The sequence below is a fragment of the Lycorma delicatula genome, chromosome 1 (assembly GCF_047948215.1).
Source record: "Lycorma delicatula isolate Av1 chromosome 1, ASM4794821v1, whole genome shotgun sequence".
NCBI lineage: Eukaryota > Metazoa > Arthropoda > Insecta > Hemiptera > Fulgoridae > Lycorma > Lycorma delicatula.
This window is the reverse complement of record NC_134455.1, coordinates 145,795,814-145,814,969: the sequence shown is the minus strand read 5'-3', so window position 1 is coordinate 145,814,969 and position 19,156 is coordinate 145,795,814. Positions and strand designations below refer to the sequence as shown.

General features: G+C 30.4%; 1 protein-coding gene across 1 annotated transcript in view; it reads left to right on the top strand.

Annotated features, from left to right (window-relative positions):
- The window catches only part of LOC142323673 (uncharacterized), a 20,366-nt gene extending 1,210 nt beyond the window's left edge, over window positions 1–19,156 (top strand). The window contains exons 2-3 of the mRNA XM_075363752.1: window positions 9,981–10,235; window positions 18,488–19,156. Of these exons, the coding sequence (XP_075219867.1) occupies window positions 9,981–10,235; window positions 18,488–18,928 (696 nt within the window). The 3' untranslated portion in view covers window positions 18,929–19,156. The remainder of the gene's footprint in view (window positions 1–9,980; window positions 10,236–18,487) is intronic.

The window sequence follows — 19,156 nt, the reverse complement described above, 5'->3', positions numbered from 1 at the left end:
CATACTCTGTTTGGAAGAAGGATTGCAGCTCATTATTTTAATTTTTCTGGAGTAATTCAGATATTTTATTTGGTTATGTACTGTAAAAATATTAAATCTGTACTATATAATTTCATACATTCTTGGCACTATTCCTACCAAGACCTCACCTCCTCAGCCAAGCTTCTCTTAACGTCTCTGCTTTATATCCACTTTCTTATGGTTATCCTCAAATTCTCAAACCACTCATTTTTTGCCCTCCTTTCAACAGTGTGCCTCAGGTCGAGCAGTCCATACCCTCATCACCTTCCATTCTCTGTCAATGGCAAGCCCATTGTAATTTTCCCTTTTTAATTTTTATTCCAGGCTTTTCATAAGCCTATTTCATTAACTTGTATTAAATCCACCATCCTCAACTCTGTAGCCTGTAAATCTCCCTTTATAATGTTCTTTTCCCATTTCTGCATAATACTTTTTCCCTGGCCATCATCCCTGATTCAGTCTCAGTGGAAGAGTTGTTCTTAGCACTATTTTATAAATTCTAATTTTTGTTGTCTTGAAATGAATTTTTTTCTACACATAGTTCCAAGCCTGTCTTTTTAGTTACTCTTAATTGTGCAATTATTGCTTCTAAATACCATTTACTTCTGCATATTATATTTTCAACATTAGCAGGCATTAATATTTACTATACTCATAAACCCTCATCACACTCTCAAATACTATGTTGAACTAACTTTTAATCAGTTTTAGATAATTGTATGATTGTAAATAAATTTTACTGTAATAAATAGTGATAATAAACAATGTATTATATTATTTGAGGCTAAATTAATATTTAAACTTTGAAAAAATTGACTGCAAAAACCAACTGAAAAGTGATGTTAACCATCACTTAAAAAATTAACTTAAAAACAATCTGCTCATTATTAGTAAGTTTTATGAATACCAGTTAATGTTCCATATTGTGATTCAAGATCTACTTCATTTACCATATTTAGTATTTCCCACTTTCTGATTGCTGTGGATCTAAAAACCAATTAAATATTATAAATATTCCACAAGGAAAACAACCCCCACCCCTTTATCCAATTTTTTTTTTTCAAAAATTTAGTACATTCTCTTTCTCTCTGAAGTTAGTGCCTGTCTAATCTGTCTTCAGGGACCAGACTTATAAGACCAAATACTGGCCAACATACTTCCTCACTAATGTCAGACAAAAATGGATTTTTTGGACTGGAACATTGGAATATATATTTTTTTCACAGATTTACATTTATTTAATGTGTGTTGTTAAAAAAAAATTGTTTAATGTATATTTCCTAGAGGCCCAAAACTTAAAAAGACCTTTTTTTAAATTTTTTTTTACCAATCTACATATTTTCCTGTTAGTCCTATAGCAGTATTATATTGCTATAGCCAGGAAAGTAAAAAACCAAACATTTTCATTTATTTTTCATAAATTTCCATACAAATTTTTGATTTATTTTAAAATTACGTTCCCTTATGAGAATCATACTACCACTTGCAATTATATATAGCTATATTTTCAATATATCTTTTTCATTGTGAGGATGGACTACTAAAAACATTATTAACTTAATTCCAACTGCAAATACACAGATGTTTTTGACCTGTACATGGAATGTTAACAAATGTTTACAATTTTTCATCTTTTGTATCAGTAACTGTAATAATAAAATTATATAAAAGTAGTATGCAATAAACACAGTAGAATGAACAATGTTGACTGAGTATTGGTGGTGTAGACCATCAGTTTCTAAGGTTTCATGAACAGAATTTAAAGACTGTTGAAAGATTTGGGTGTGTGTTTTACACAGATAATCAAAACTTTAATGTTTCATTCAGTCAAAATAATTTTCAAAGAGATGTCTACTGAAAAATAATATACATACTTTAGATCTAGAATTGGAAGAGAAGATATTCCAGTGATGTTGGTTGTGTTGCCAATTATGTTCAATATATAACTATAGAAGAGATAAAGGTTATTTTAATGGCAATTGGAGGAAGGAAAATGAAATTTATATGATTTGCTGATTGTATAGTGGTGGTAGCAGAGAGCAAAAAAATGCTTAAATGAAATTTATAAAAATTAAGGAATAAGAATAAATAAAAAGAAAACAAAATATGAAATATTGGGCAGCATTGGAACTGAAGACCTACCTTGTACTACAGAGGTTAAAATCAGGATAGCTAAGAGGTAAGGAAGCATTTAATAGGAAGATAACTGTTGTGTGGAAAATTGAGCTGGGATTTAAGAAAAAGATTGGCAGGATGTTATATTTGGAGAGTCGTGGATTTTGAGGAAGGTGGACTGAAGGTGAATTGAGGCATTTGAGATGTGGGTGTGGCGTAAAATGATTGTCAGATGGCAAGATCATGTAACAAATGATAAGGCATTAGACAAAAAATAAAATAAAGCAGGAGAATGTTAAATCTAATTGACAGCAGGAAAAGGAGCTGTTTATGACATTGTATGAAAAAAAATGGTGAATGGAGTAGAGAGTTTGGTAAATCGAAAAAAGGAAGAGAAAGTTTTCAAATACTGAATCTGATTATGGAAAAAGATGAAAATACGAAAAGACAAAGAGATTGGTGCAAGGTAAAGTGGAGTATGGTCATGACAAGACAAGACCTGCCTTAATGGCGGCAGAATACAATGAATGAAAATCTGAAAGACCAATTAATCTTCCTTTACTAATATTACAGTATCATCTGTATATATTTTTATTCTCAGGATGACTATTCCTAAAAGCAATATAACTTATTCCAAATGCAAGTGTGCAGACTACATAAACATTTTTCACATCACTCTGAAATAGGTCCATAACCATGTTTTATCTTGATCTCGTATGCAAATATCATTTGTTTAGTATTATGTCATGGTTTTATTTTATTTTATTTTCAATAAAAAGGTTTTAAAACCTGTAATTGTTCAGGTGTAAGCAATTATAGTTTTTCAGTCTTAACTTTTTTTTTCTGCTAAAACCCCAAATTTTATTCTGCACTGCAAAAATATCAGTTTAATTTTAAACTCATAAATATAAATTCAATTAGTTGAGTTTTTGAAAGTAAAATGTTGCCAAAATTTTTCTTTTGTGCCCAAACTGACTGCATTTCAGTCAATGTTTTTACATGGTGTTATTAGGCATCTAATTATGGGTATTCACCAAAAATTCCACTGCTCTAGCTCTGATACGAAACATATTCATAAAGTAAGGGCTGTCGGCTTATATTTAAATATTAATGGGTCTGAACACAGTTTCAAGCATGCATGGCCATCTTATTGGCTATTTACGTGTACTGCGAAACGCTCACCAAACTGAGATGTACAATCCGAAATCAACAACGTGGGAAACTGTTGTTCAGTGTAATCCTTGTTCACAGCAACATGCATCCTCACACTGCTGCTTTAACCAAAAAAGAAGACTCAAGATTTTTATTGGGAACTTTCTGACCACCTTCCATGTAGTTCCAACCTTGCATCTAGTGACTACTTCCTCTTCTTGCATTTGAGAAAGTGGCTTGGTGGATAACTGTTTGAAAATGACGAACTCAGGATCGCTGTTGCTAACTGGTTCAATTCCCAGGTGGCAATCTTTTATGCAGAGGGGTTATAGAAACTGGTGCAGCATTACAAAAAGTGCTTACAACTGAATGGCGAAAGTGAATATGGAAAAGTGAAGTAGATACATACTAAACTATAAGTAAAAGCCTTTTCTCACAAGTTAATTTTTTTTTAATATCAAACAGCCCTTAATTTATGAATATGCCTTGTACTTTTGGAGATTCAATTATTTTTTAAAAAGTACTCAAAAAACTGTGTTTTTCCACCTAAATTTTTTTCTAGACTATGCTAAATTTTTTTCTCAAACGCTGATCTTACAGCTATGAAATTTTTACTACAGCTTTGTTATGGCATAACAATTTTAAAATATGATCTGGACACAAAAAATTACTAATTTGGTTGTCTCTCAAATTTTTTTCTTCAGAAAATTTATGACAAAATTTGGCATTGTCTTTCTGTGATAACTCCTGATTGGCAATACTTAGACCTATTCTGTTTGTAGCTGTTTTCTCCATGCCTTGTTTGTGACTGATTGGCAGCTCGCACATTCTCTCATGACCTTGTTGTGTCAGACCGTTATTTATAACCTTGCTACACTTTTTACTGTTTTTGAAAGAAAATTCTGCAGAAATGGAGCAATTGTCTGTGTCTGAAGATACAAAGTGGAAAATTATTGGGACACGCAAGTGTGTGGGTCGGCAACTCATATCGATCAATTTAGCATTTAAACTTAATGTGTGTTGAGAACACAGATGTTTTAAGGAAGTTCATCATCAGGAATAAGTAGTAAATCATTAAAGCTCCAGGAAGTGGCAGACCGCGCAAAACCTTGCCTTGCCAGGATCAAAAGCTTTTAATTTTGAGTCGTAAAAACTGAAATGTAAGTAGTAGTGATTTATTGACATTTATGAAGGAAGATGACAAAGATTTCAGTATTTGTGTCTGTCTTCAAGGCTTCAGGAAGTAGGTACAAATTATTCTATGGATTCTGCAAACCCTTGCTAAATGATCAGACTAAAAAGTGGCATAAAATTTGGTGTAAGGCTTGACCTAGCTGGTTAAAAGAGCCTCTAGAAAGACTTTTCTCAGATGAAAGCTGATGATTTGAACTATTTCCTAGGCACAGAATCAGGGTGTGACATAAAAGACTGAAAGATATTTCACCTGCTTGTTTCGCTTTGGCAGTTGGGCCAGTGGCGAGACTGTGATGACATGGCATTCATCAAATCTGAGGTTCCAGGAGAACTTCCTTTTGTTGAAGGGAATATGAATAATGTAAAATACTGGCTGACAATGAAGTCATGCTACTGTCAGTTAAAAAATTACTTCCAGCAAAAAATATCTACCAGCAAGACAATGTCCTGTGTCACACCTCTCGCTACACACCCAGGACTGGTTTTTAAAGCAAGATGGAGGTTCTTCAATAGCCAGCAAGGAGCCCTGATCTAAATCCCATTAAAAATATATGGAACATGATGGCTCACTGTCTAGCCAGGTTAAAGCCTAAGAACAAGACCAAGCTGAAGTTTATGTTTGTACAGATTTGGTGGAATATTACCAAGGATGTGTGTCTGAAGCTTATAGACACACTCCTCCTTGCCTAAGAGGATGGAGGAGTGCTGCAAGGCTAAGGGGAATCCCATTAACTGCTGAACCATCTGTCCCTGAACTTTCTAGCAACGCTGTACATATGTACATATGTTAAGTATTTGAGCTTCAGAATAAACCTTTGCATAATTTTACAAATTAATTAGTTTTTCAAAAATTTTTTAAGTCTTATACTTTACCCCTTACCCCACAACAGCCAAAGTAATTCAGTATCCGAAAGAGGTAGTAAACTGTTGAGATTTCCTCACAATTTTTTTTAATAAGCCTGATTGTAAACTCTTTGATGAAGTATATAATTTTCATGGCACTGTCAGGCTTTTCATTTTCCTGCCACAGCCTTTTGAGACTAATGCCTTCCCTATGGAGAATGCAGTGACTCCATGACACATTCAAATTAAAGTTAAGTATCTCAGGTTATATAACCCACTATTTTTACCACATATAGCCCTTGGGCTATCCTTGCATATACATGTAAGAGTATAATGCATGAAAATGATAAATTGTACCAACAATTGTTGTATATCTGTAGATTTATCAAACAAAAAAGTTACTTGCCTTAACTCAAATGCTCCTCTTTCACTCACTGAGACATGTTCATCAGTTCCTTTTGCATAATCGTCCTGTTGCATTATTTCAACTTCTTTCAAGTAAATCCAAGCAGCACAATAATATAATAATGTATTAATATTTCACCAAATGTGTGAGGTTTGCCAAATTCTGCCCTCTGCAAATTAGTATGATGTGCAGATATTTCCTAACTTTTTCATTGTGTTGGTGAAATTTTTTTTTCAGAAAGTTTTTACACATATTCAGTCTTATTTTCACAATGTTAAGAGGCTTGGTCTTTAAATCTAAGTGCTACATATCAGCAAATCATTTCCTGAAGTAATCTATTTTGATAAATAATGTAAACCATATTGAAAATAATCAAAATTTTTATTTTCATAACTTCTATAATTTTAAGGATAAAAAATGCATTGAAAGTTTTAATTATTGTAATTAATGAACTGAGATTTTCTTTTTATCTTCTATTTTAGTAAATACTGTTCAAATCTATTTATTATTTTTTTTAATAAACTACATTTTATTCAGATTAATAATCAACAAATTAGTTACCTAATTTGTAACATCACTTTACAAATTTACTTACCTAGATATTGTAAAGTAATCAAGAAGAAATTTTCATGTTAATTTAAAAAATTCAGTTTCACATTTCTTGTGACAAAATACTTTTTTAAATTTTTATGCAAGCCACCGAACATCGTTCGACAATCCACACTTTGGAAACAGGTGGGTGGTGTAGAAAATTACTTTTGAAGTAAGTGGAAAATATTTGTTAGGAAAATTACTTAGCTTAATGAGTTAAAGTTTTTTTCTGTGAACAAAGAAATTTATTCTTGTCAAGAGAAACAATTTTAAAAAACTGATTTTGATTATTGTATTAAAATGAAATTATATATATACAGATGTCCCATATAAAACGCAACCCAACCTTATATTGGTAGGTATTGAAATAATAAAAAGGCATATGTAAATGTAATTTTTATTATTACCATCCATTACCTTTCTTGCAACTTTTTTCAAAGTTTGTGGCTGGATATTTAATACAGCTTGTTCAATATTGACTTTCAAGTATTTTTGGTTTGTTGCTGTAGGCTTTTTCTTTGAGGTAACCCCATAAAAAAAAATCCGCCACAGTCAAATCTGGAGATCTTGGTGGCCACAAGCCACTCAACCAATAACACGATTACCAAAGAATTCAACGAAATCAGAAGTTGAACCTGCGTAGTGCGATGTTGCACCATCATGTTGTAGCCAGCAGTGTCTGTCTTCCTCTTCCAAGAGTGCAATGAACTGAAATAAAATATCCTGATATCGTTCTGCAATGGTGTACTCAAAAAAAATAGGACCGATTATTTTCTACCGCAATATCGCATACCACACGCCCAACTTCTGCGGGTGTAATTGTTTTTTGTAATAAACGTGGGGATTTTCAGCACTCCAAATTCTACTGTTTTGGCTGTTTACGTAGCCATCCAAATGAAACCGTGCTTCATCTGTGAAAAATAACGAATCCATAACATTGATTCCCTCACGCAGAAATCGACGGAACCATTGACAATATTGTAGCCGTTTTTCTTTGTCGGGCTCAAGAAGCTGATGAACCGTTTGAATGCGATAAGGTCGTAATTATAATTGTTTGGTCACCCGATAAACAGTTGATTTAGAAAAATTAATTTCAGCAGACAAACGTCTGATCGATTTATTTGGCGAGGCGAGTAATCGGTCTTTGATTTCAGTGACTGTATCTGTATTCAACATTGACGCAGATCTTTTGTGTTCCTTGTTATTAACAGAACCGGTCTCTCTAAATTTTGCAACTAACCTTAATACTGATGTTTTGTTAGGAGCTGGTTTATCTGGGTACTTATGGCGAAACAAATCTTGCACTGCAACCACTGATTTCGTACTGAAGTACGACTCAACAATGAAAACACGTTTATCTAGCGAAAACACCATCTTGTCTCTAGCAATACACTGAACGTTTCATTGTTGTTACTATCAGTAGTGTTCTACTACCGATGGTAGTGTTCTACCACCTGAACTAGTGTTCAGATGTTGGACGAGTCCATTTCAGTAACGAGTAGGGGAGTAAGCTTGACTTTTGAAATTTCATGGATGAGTGATTGATGGGTTGCGTTTTATATGGGATACCCTGTATATATATATATATATATATATATATATATAATGTTTTTTTATTCTCAATTTAATCACTCTGCAGTGAGTGGCAATGCTTGAAAATTTATTTGATAATTGTGAAAATGTTAATCATCTTGTTTCACAAATTCTTTCATTCATTTTTAGCAAATCATTTGCAATTGCAGACAGGCAACTACTGTTTTTTATGTGATCACAAAAAATTTCAGATTTCAACGGAAATATTCATTTTGACCATCCCTGAATCCATTTTGATTAGTTTTGGCATGATGTATGTATGTACATACATGTGTATGTAGCTCGCATAACTCAAATTATTAGTTGTAGGATGTTGAAATTTTGGATTTAGGACTGTTGTAACATCTAGTTCTGTACACCTAGATGAACCAGAAGTCTCCAAAAAAACATAAAATACCAACAAATTTGGACTTTTCCTTAACTGCAGTAATAAGCCCTCATTGAGAGATTTTCAATGACATATCATAAGTGGTACTTATTTTCATTGGTTTCAGAGTTATAGCCAAGTAAAATTTTAATTAATGAAATATTTGGATCTTAACAAGGGAAATCACATCGGTTCAAATTAGACTTTTTTCTTTTTTAATCTGTTTTTTAACTTTCTTTTTTTTAATTTAAATATATTGATTTAATAATTATTAACCCTTGATTGTAAAAATAAAATTTATAATAAATAATAATTCAATAATAATAAAAAAATGAAAAAACAAATCAGAAGTTATTAGTGAAATAAAATTTGATGTACTTTTAAAAATATGTATACGTAATTTAATAGGCATTATTACATATGTGAATAAGTAACACAGATTTGATAAAATATCTGATTAATTAATATTAATTGAAAATTATAATTTAATCTTTTTTTTTGGATTTTCTAGTTTAATTTCTATTTAATTATTCTGGGATTTCTGTTTAATTTTATCTACATTAAAGTTAACCACAGTGTGATCTAGTTTATTACTTCTCTGATATTGTCAGACACTTTTCTTCCTAAGTTGTAGTTGGTCATTTTGTTTAATCGCTCTTTACTTTGATATAATTCTTCTGATCTTAATTTGTGTACACGTTCTCTAGTTTTCAAATTTTCTCTCTTTATATTCATCATCCTCAATCTTTTTATTCTTTCCTTGGTCTTAATGTATTCTTTCTCTTTATATTTATAAACTTCTCTTAATATTTTTATTCTTTTTTTGGTTTTAACTTTGTTTTCCTCTTTATATTTATCATCTTCTCTGAATGTTTTTATTCTTTCCATGTTCTTAACATTTTCTTCCCCTTCATATTCATCTTGTCTTTTTTTTTATATATATTTCTTCAAGTTATCTTTCTTTTTCTTGTATGATTGTTTCTTTTTCATTTTTGATTATTCACCAAATAATCCAATAATAAAAACTGAATATTTTACACCATACGTTCAAAATTAATATTTGTAATTAGTATAGAGGAGTTCACTAAGCAGAATTAATTAATTATTATTAACTTTTATTCATACAACCCACCAGAAATCTAAAACTGTCAGATTTTTTCATCCTGCCTTCTTGAAAGAGATGACACCATCTTAAACTTTATCTTCACTCATAACATTCAGTGCTTAAAATTCACACTTTTCTTTCTGAATTTCCGTAGCAGGTTTTTTCTGTCATTAAGAAAAGAACTATTGCTTAAATCCCACACAGACTACATGTTTATTTTGGTATTCATTTCAATTAACTAATGTGAATGTGACTGGACTATGGTTGAACAGATGACTTCTGACATAAATAAATGTTTTTTTGCAAGCACTAGTTAAAAAATAGGCCTACTTAAAAAACTTGCCTCATACGAAGGTTGTATCTAAAAAAAAAAGATTGATTAATACTTAATTTAAAAAAATTTAATCCACTAATTAATATAAAAGTCTCGGTTTAAAATTTTAAGAGGAGTAATATTATAGAAATTCTACGTTTATCATTGAAGAACAGTAATTATGTTGTATGTAATATGTACTTCAATCAGTTAATTGTAATAAAACATCCAAATATTAATATATATAAACTATTTTTATTTTATTTTACTTTTTTTCCAGATGGTGAATCTTGTCACTCATGAACGTATTCATACTGGGGAACGACCATTTAGATGCGAGATTTGTTTAAAAACATTCACTCAGCAGCCTAATTTATGGAAACATATAAGAACCCACACTGGTGAGCGACCATACAGGTGTGAGACGTGCCATAAGGGGTTCACTCAGCAAGCTAATCTTACCAAACATATTCGTGTGCATACAGGGGAAAGGCCTTATCCGTGCCAAGTGTGTGGAAAGTGCTTTTCTCAACAGGTGAAATATTTTTTTTTTTTATACAGAATTTTACATTGAAAATAGGATTATCTTTTAGTCCAAATTATTCTAAATTTTGATTGCTTTTGAGTAACTTCTTCTGTTAGTGCCTTCCAATTTAGACATATTTTTCCTAAATCTTTGTCAAGTGTACTCGTCAATTTTTTGGTGATTTGTAGCTTATTTCTACTTTAATTATAATTTTTATAGTTGATAATTAGCTAAACATGAAAAATAGATTAATTAATGATACTTAAGTTATTTTTTCTAAAAATTGTTATTACCTTGATTTTTTTTTAAGATTTGTAATTTACTACAAAAAAATTGCCATTTGTGAGAGGAAAATTTACATCACATAAGCTTTTTAAGATAACTTAAAAAGCTTATGTGATGTAAAAAGACATCCTTGATTTCAAACAGAAGACAAAAATAATCTTGTCTTCTGTTTGAAATCAAGGATGCTACGGGGTGGATGTGGAAGTCCCTTTACACTAGTCGAAATTATTAACATAATTCAGTTTACCTTCTGTGGATTTAAAATGTCTGTGTGGGTTCCACCATGTTCAAAGCACAGCTGTATGCACCTCCATGTCCGTTTGTTCATCCGCAACAGCATATCAGCGGTGATCATTTACAATACTGACCGAACAGAGTCTTGAAACTGTTTGTTATTGGATATATCTGCATTTTTGGATCTCTTGTTTTACAAAATTTTTGGAACTTTGTTTTGCAAAGAGTGCATTGTCAGGTGTGGTGAGACCAATGGGGGGGTTCTTGCTGGCTAAGGTAGCTTGTATCTCTTTTGACCCACATCCAATCCAGTGATTGGAAAAATCTCATTGAGGAATCTGCAGATAATCACAGCAAAATGTGCTGGACCACCATTCTGCTAAAACATAATGATTGTTAGCAATCCTTTTTGTAGTTAATTCTAGAAACAACCACTTGTCGATCATTATGTGAAACTGTGTTTATTAAATACTATGCCCATTTAAAAAATAGAATATATATATATTAGACTATTTTCTACACAAATTTTATTAAAACTAGTACTGCCATTAAGTAATAAAAAAATTAAATTGCAGAAATCATATAAAATGACACAGTAATGAGCTTGCTAGAATTTAAGTTTTTTGATAAATAAGACATGAAAATATTTCTGATGTGAATAGTACACAAAAATTTATCAAATCTTCTCAAATGTTAATGTTATGTTAAATTTTAATTTTAAATGTTAAAAAATGGCCATTTGTGGCATTTAAATTATTTATTTAGTTAGGTTTTTAAGTTATTCTTGTCTTCTGTTTGTAATCAAGGATGCTCTGTGGGGTGGGTGGGGAAGTCCCTTTACACTAGTCTTGAAATTATTAGGATAGGTGCAAATTAATTTTAATTAAAGCTTCAAACTTTTTCAATTTAAGGAACCCTTATGAATATCAAATTATTTCTTAGAACCCAGGATCATAAATAATAGAATATTCACAATCTAGGTAGTACATATAAAAGCATTTTAATATTATTTTATTACATTATAATAAAAGTTTAAAAAAAAAAAATTACAAAATAAAGTTAATGTGTACAGATAGAATTTTCAGTTTTAATGACTGGGATGAACTTACTTTGTTTTGCACAAAACTTTAAAGTCAGTTTCTATTGTCATTTGTAAACTCATTTCATGTTCAGCATCCAATTTATTTCTGTATTTTGTTTTTGTTCTGACATATGTTGAAAACGATTTTTCCCACAAATATGTTGTAACAAAAGGGCATTAAGGCTTTAACTTTTGCAGAAATTTGAGGGTATTCCGTGTAAAATTTTAACCAAAAATCAAGAAGATCTTCTCGTTTGTATCTGCATTTTAATGTAGAATCTGTTGATAGTTCTGTCAGTAACAAATTCTGATATTGTTGAAATTTTTAAATGATTTTTAATCCAGTCATGGGGATTCTTCTTGTTGGAGAGAGTAATCTCTGATAGTGGTTTTTAATTGTAAAATATGCTCCTGAATTGTCTTTAACTTCTTTATTCAAATTTATTTCATTTTTGATTAGAAAAAATCACTTAGCTTTTCAAAACTTGCAATATTATTATTTTTCACATAAGATTCCCACAAATCTAATTTTAAAATTAAAGCATTGATTTGATCGTTCAGTGTAATAATATTATTAACTTTAAGGCCTTTAAGAGATTTATTAAATTCATTTAAAGTTACATATATATCTGCCAAATATGCCAATAGCTGTAACCATATTTCATCATTTAACTTTGAGCATATTTATGTTTATGGTCATTTAAAAAAATTCTAATAATGTGTTTGGTATTCTTTTTGCTGCTAACTGATGACAATGAAAACAATGACAATGAGTTTGTTCAATATGTGGAGCTATTGCAATAATTTGTGTACAGCCCCTTTTTCTCGGCCATCTTATTGCCATCGATGCAAATATGTGAACATAGATCCCAGCTTAGTTCATGTATGAATTAATAACTTAAAAAATTAAGTGGTTTACAAAAAAGCATATCTTGGATTGAAGAATTAAAAATATAACAAACCAATACAATCAAAATAGTTAAGCCAGTAACCTCTAATTACAACGTAAAACGACGCAAAGAAGATTTTAAATCACACAAAAGTTCATGTTCACAGTATTGTGTAATATCTTTTATTTGCCTTGCCACTGTAGTACCAGAAAGTTGTGGTATGCTATTAATGTCTTTAATAAAGTTACCTCAAAGTTAGCAAAAAAATTACATCTATAAGACAAGATTTTATTAATTTTTCAGCAATAGTATATGCTTTGCCCTCAGTTTCTTTTCTTTCTTTTTCCTGTTTAGCCTCCAGGAATTTACCGTTCAGGTATTACTTCAGAGGATGAATATGAATGACATGTATGAGTGTAAATGAATTGTGGTCTTGTAGTCTCAGTTCGACCATTCCTGAGATGTGTGGTTAATTGAAACCCAACCACCAAAGAACACTGGTGTATCCGCAATCTAGTATCCAAATTCGTATAAATGCTTCGCTCTCCCTAGCGATTCAATAACTAATTCGAAAAGAAGCTTCAAGAAATGCTTCGTTAATAGAAAACATGTATTTAGAAAACGCATTCTTTTTGCTTATTAGATCTTCGTTTACACTGAAAGTATTCCAAAGTATGATGATTCAATTCCAAAGGTCCTTTTAGTTTGGTTGAATTTAAACTACTGTTACTAACAACTTTTTCGCATTCAACACATAATCTATTCAGTACATCTTTATTTCCTGTCTAAGTAAACCAATTGCTAAATAGTTTCCATCATATTTCCGCTTTTTCATACTGCCTTCCTTCTGATAATTTACATTTCTTCATATCAGATAAATGTTCTTTGGTTTCAGAAGATAAATTCGAAGCAGTTGTCATTTATTGTTGTGGCTATGGCTGTATTATTTCTTTTTAATTGTCCAGTTTTTAAACAGAAATCCATTTGTAATGGGTTTATTAAAATTATATAAATTTTGTGATTAAACACTTAGAATTGCAAAAGGTTTACCTCGAACACTTAGTTGCAGTATATGTTGCAAAAAAAAATTAACAGACTTTCAGAACAAACAACAGCCAAATTATAAAATTACAGTATACACACACTTTAACCTTTTAACTGCTGGTTACTGAATAAATAGTAAGTAGGTATATGCTAGATACTGATCACTGTACCCACAAAGCTCAGTACTTTATCTATGGGATAGAAAAATTATCACAGATTGATAAAATATATGATACAGTACAGGAAAAATATAAACTGAAAGCATGCGTATTTATAATGAAAAAGCTGTAAACACATATGTGTGCATAGCAAGACAGGCACAATTACTGCCAAACACTGTCAGGCACTACTGTAGCTGAACACGTATATGTTCGCATAGCAGTTAAAAGGTTAGTTATGGTAATCAGGTTGAAATGTCCACTTCGCGGCAGGCACAAGAACTCACATTCATATACGACTGGTTGTCGAAAGAACACACACATTGATGATAGTTGACATTGAAGCAATGTTCTGCTTCCCCGCACCCCCACTTACACTACTAGTGATGCATTAGTGTAGCAGCCAGTGCATAGTCACGAATGCTGTGGGCTATTTCGATCAATTCAGAATTCTTTAATTTTTTTTTTTATTTTCATCATTTTGATGAATATTTTATGTATGTTTATGGAACCCTTTGACATTTTGTGAAACCCCAGGGTTCTGTGGAACACAGTTGAATAGCACTGGGCTAATTGAACAGAAAATGAGGACTGAAAAGAAGGGATTTAACAATTTTAGATAAGTTTGGCAAAATGTGTACCTTACCTGCAGTTTTTAATCAAATTTGAAAATGGATTTATAAAGTTCTGGAAAAATTTACAAAAATTTGTACTGAACAGCTGACTTTTTGGGTCAAAATATGTTTATTTTATATGAGTTTCAAAACAGTTTATTTTTTTAATCCAATAAATTATGTACTTGTTACATATCTTTAAATGTAAACATTTCAATTTGATTTATTTTGGAGTACTATAAAAGAGAACATTTCAGTGAATAATTTTGAAGCGAAGTTTCTTAATGCTGGCTACAAGATGGAGAGTCAACTGAGAAATAAGATTCATAACAAAAAGCATCACACGCTAGCTGATTCCCCACTATGTGCCTACCATGTTCTATATTCAGATACTAACATGCATGTTCAGTAAGAGCTCTCTCTCGCTCATACATGGCTTATGTGTATACGCCATGTTCTCTCTGTTTTACAATATGTAATAATAATAATAATTATAAAAACTACTTACCAACAACTTTTTTGTATGTGTTCAAGTACTTTTGAATATTAGATAACGGTTGAAACTTTTATTGTGACTGGGACCCTAAGTCGACATAATTTTTTTAAAACATGATGACCACTGTTGTACATTTTTGCGTTATATGTAACGACCTGCATACGATTAATGGTTTTAGTTTGTTTTTTTTTTAATATAATATAGCTTTTTGAGTTCGTGGAGATTGATTTGGTATCCAAAAGTACATATAAAAAAGTTGTTGGTAAGTAATTTTTATAAATTATTATTATTGTATAATCATACCAATGGGCTATTTGATAAAAACAAATTTTGCAATATGTATATTTCATTGTTAGTTCATATTTCTTATTAATAAAAAATTTTATCATTTGTGTATATTGTGTTTACATTATTTTGCACCATTATCAATTCAAATAATATTGGATAAAAGGCCTTGCTTCCATCATATGTCCATGCACTGATGCACTTTTTTTAATTTTTTGTGTGATTAAAATAAAATCCTGACGAATAAATATCAAAATTGAAGGAAATAGTACAGTTAAGGTACAATTGAATTTTTTACTCCTCTAATCAGCAAACATATATATTAGAATTATAAATAAAACTGTAATTAAAAATTGATAAATTGTATAGCTCAGCAAAAGATATTAAACTAATGGATATTTCAAGTTCAGTAGATTCAACTTTAATCTCTTATCAGGCGATTGGAAATAATTTAGTCATTATTTTACAACATAAATATAAATATTCTTTTGGGGTGATTTTAAATGTAATTAGTCTGGATAGTAAATGTAGCTAGATTTTAGAAGAATATAAAATTTGAATATCATGAAAAAACAGTTCATTGCAATTTTCTTTTGTTTCTGAATTCTTGAAATGTTCATACACATGAAAGCATTTCTTTTTCTGTTTAGCCTCCAAAACCATGAAGCCAGATATTTGAAATTCTACTCTTGCAATAATGGATAGTTACATATGTAATTTATCAAATAGCTTACATCTTATAATTTCAGCTATTGATTAAGACAATTATGTATTTCATTTTGAGTAAACTTTTAAGATAAATGTAAAGCAACTTATTTCCTTTTAGTTATTACAGGAATAACCCACCGGCTTGGTCTAGTGGTGAACGCGTCTTCCCAAATTAGCCAATTTGGAAGTCGAGAGTTCCAGCGTTCAGGTCCTAGTAAAGTGAGTTATTTTTACACGGATTTGAAAACTAGATCATGGATACCAGTGTTCTTTGGTGGTTGGGTTTCAATTAACCACACATCTCAGGAATGGTCGACCTGAAACTGTACAAGACTACACTTTATTTACACTAATACACATCATCCTCTGAAGTATTATCTGAAAGGTAATTAGTGGAGGCAAAACAGGAAAAAAGTTACTACAGGAATGACAGAATATATCTATTGGTAGAGGTGCCTCTTGGTTAATGGGTATTTGATAACTATTAAGTCACAAGAAAATTAATGAAAAAAGTCCAAAAATGATTAATTCACATCTAGAATTCAGTTGATCAGTTATTGAAGAGTTGATTAATGAAAGGTTGAAAATTGATTAATGAAAAAAGTAGATTGTACAATGTGTGTAATTGTAACTAAAGCCACAGAAGAACCAGAAATAGTGGTGGTGCAAAATCCAAAATAAGGTTTGGGAAAATAGTGAAAGGAAAAAAAATGTTTACATAGAAAGCACTAAAGTATAATTAAAAAGTCCAACATACAAGAGAACAAAAACAGGATAGCAAAGTAAATGTTGTCCATACAAAAAACAAATTATTTATAGTAATAAACAGAGATATGTATCTTAGCTGGTTATAACTAGAATTAATCTCAATTAATGTTTGCTTTATTTTAAAAATCTGGTCAAACTAAATACAAAATTATTAAACCTTAAATGATAATCATTAAAGAAAATAATTTTTTGCTTATAAATGTAAATGCTTTTAAACTGTGCATGTCGAATATGTAGTATTATTTGTCAAAGTTTAGAATGTGTAAATGCACAGTAGTTCTACCAGGGGTGTTGTCACATTACATATAATACAGTGAAGGGATTAGTGTATGATGACAGTATATAGCACAAGACAGTTATGTTGCAAACATTTATTGCATTCATGTTAATTTTGTGTTCTTAGTTTTTCCATCTCTTACAAACTATGAGATTATTTTTTTTGTTAGTGCCTTCAAGAGCGTACCTTTCCAACGCCTCAGCCAACATCTAATTGCAGATTAAAATTAGAAATGACTAAAAAACCCAAGCAAATGTATAATAATGAACATTTACAACAAAATAATAATGAAGAAAATCCAGAAATGTTTTTCAGAAATTCAAGTTCTTGTAGCTGACCTTGTGGCATATCTCCCTGTATGGTGTATAACATTATTTCATTGGAAAAATGAAAATTTTTCCTAAAAATTTTCAATTTTAGTTCATAGAATCTCATAATACAATTAAGAATAAAGTTGTTAAGACTGATAACATACAAAAAAGTTTAAGAAACATTTACAATTTTCTTACACAGAATAAACATTACTGACCTTAATGAAGTTATTTGTAGTTTTAAAAACAGAACAAATTTACTGATGATAAATTACTCATGCTAAATTTTACCAGATATTTTTTTTAGGAAAAAAATAATATATCTCAAAAAAATAAATTAAAAAACAAATGAAAATTTACAGACATAAGGAAAAGAAATTATTTTTAGGCTTGTCTTACATTTAATCATAGAACCTAAAAGTTATGGTTGTTACTGGCTAAAAAAAAAAAATTGTATCCAAAGGATCAAAGCAGCTTAGTTGTGCAAGCCAGCATTGCTTGAAAGAGATTCCAAATACACTTTTGATTTTTAAATCAAGCAGAAGCAAGGAGCTGAAAACTATGAAAAATGGCTAGAAACAAAGTTAACTAAACTTTTTATTATGTTTGGTTTAATAATGTAAAATTACTCTTGGATCAAATTCAAATTGCAGAAAACAAGAACTGTTAGATTGGAAACAAAGCAGAAATATTTTGTGCTCAGCAGGTATATTAAAATCCGAACTATAAAAATAGGCATGATTATATACACTTTTCTGTGAAGATTACTATAGATAAGCAGTTTCATGGGACGTTATAGGGTAAACTTAAGCATGAATCTAGTACAGAAATGAAAATACGAATGTTTATATTACCATTGATAATTATCTACCATAGGAAACTATGAATATCAAAGTGAGACTAACCTCAGAATTGTGTTAATCATTGCACACTGTAGGACACTCGTACTGTTTTATTTATTTTTAATTTTTTTTTATATCTTTTTAAAAAGTGGGAACTCCTTTAATGTTTAATTATTTTATAGTTAGAGTAACATTTAAAATATTGTTATTTTTAAAAATAATGTGATTTATCACATTTAAATCTTAATTGTGATTGTCTTTGTTTTAGGCAAATTTAACCAAACATGTGAGATTGCATACAGGAGAACGACCATTTCATTGTCGTTATTGTTCAAAAACATTTGTTCAACAGTCAAACCTTGATAGACATGAGAGGACCCACACTGGTGTAAAACCTTTCACATGTAAAATTTGCTGGAAAGCATTTGCCCAGAATAGTAACTTAATAAAGCATCAAACAACTCATCATGGTGTATTGGCAAAACAGTATTATGTGCCAAATGATAAGGCAGATGCTGTAAAACAAGACTTTGATTCAAAATCACCAATCAGTGAGCAGATGCCCAATTTTGCTCATATGACTGAGCAGAAGCCAATTGGATTTAATTCACCTTTTGAAGCACAGTATGCTGACTGCAATGGTAAAAGAAATGGAATTCCTGTGTTATTGTGCACAAAAACTGGAAAAATATTAAAAAGACTTGAATAAAGTTATAATTATTATAAAAAAGTGTGTTAAAAATAAATTTTGCTGCCAATTGTCGTTGAAAGACTCTTGTAATATTTATTTTGTATTTATTTAAATATGCTTGGGTTTCGTTCAGTAATTAAAATAAATTATTTACATTATTTTTTTTTATTGTGTTTTTATATTAGAAGTGTGTTGAAATTATTTTTGTAAAATAATTAAAATATTTATTTTCAAAATTTTCATAAA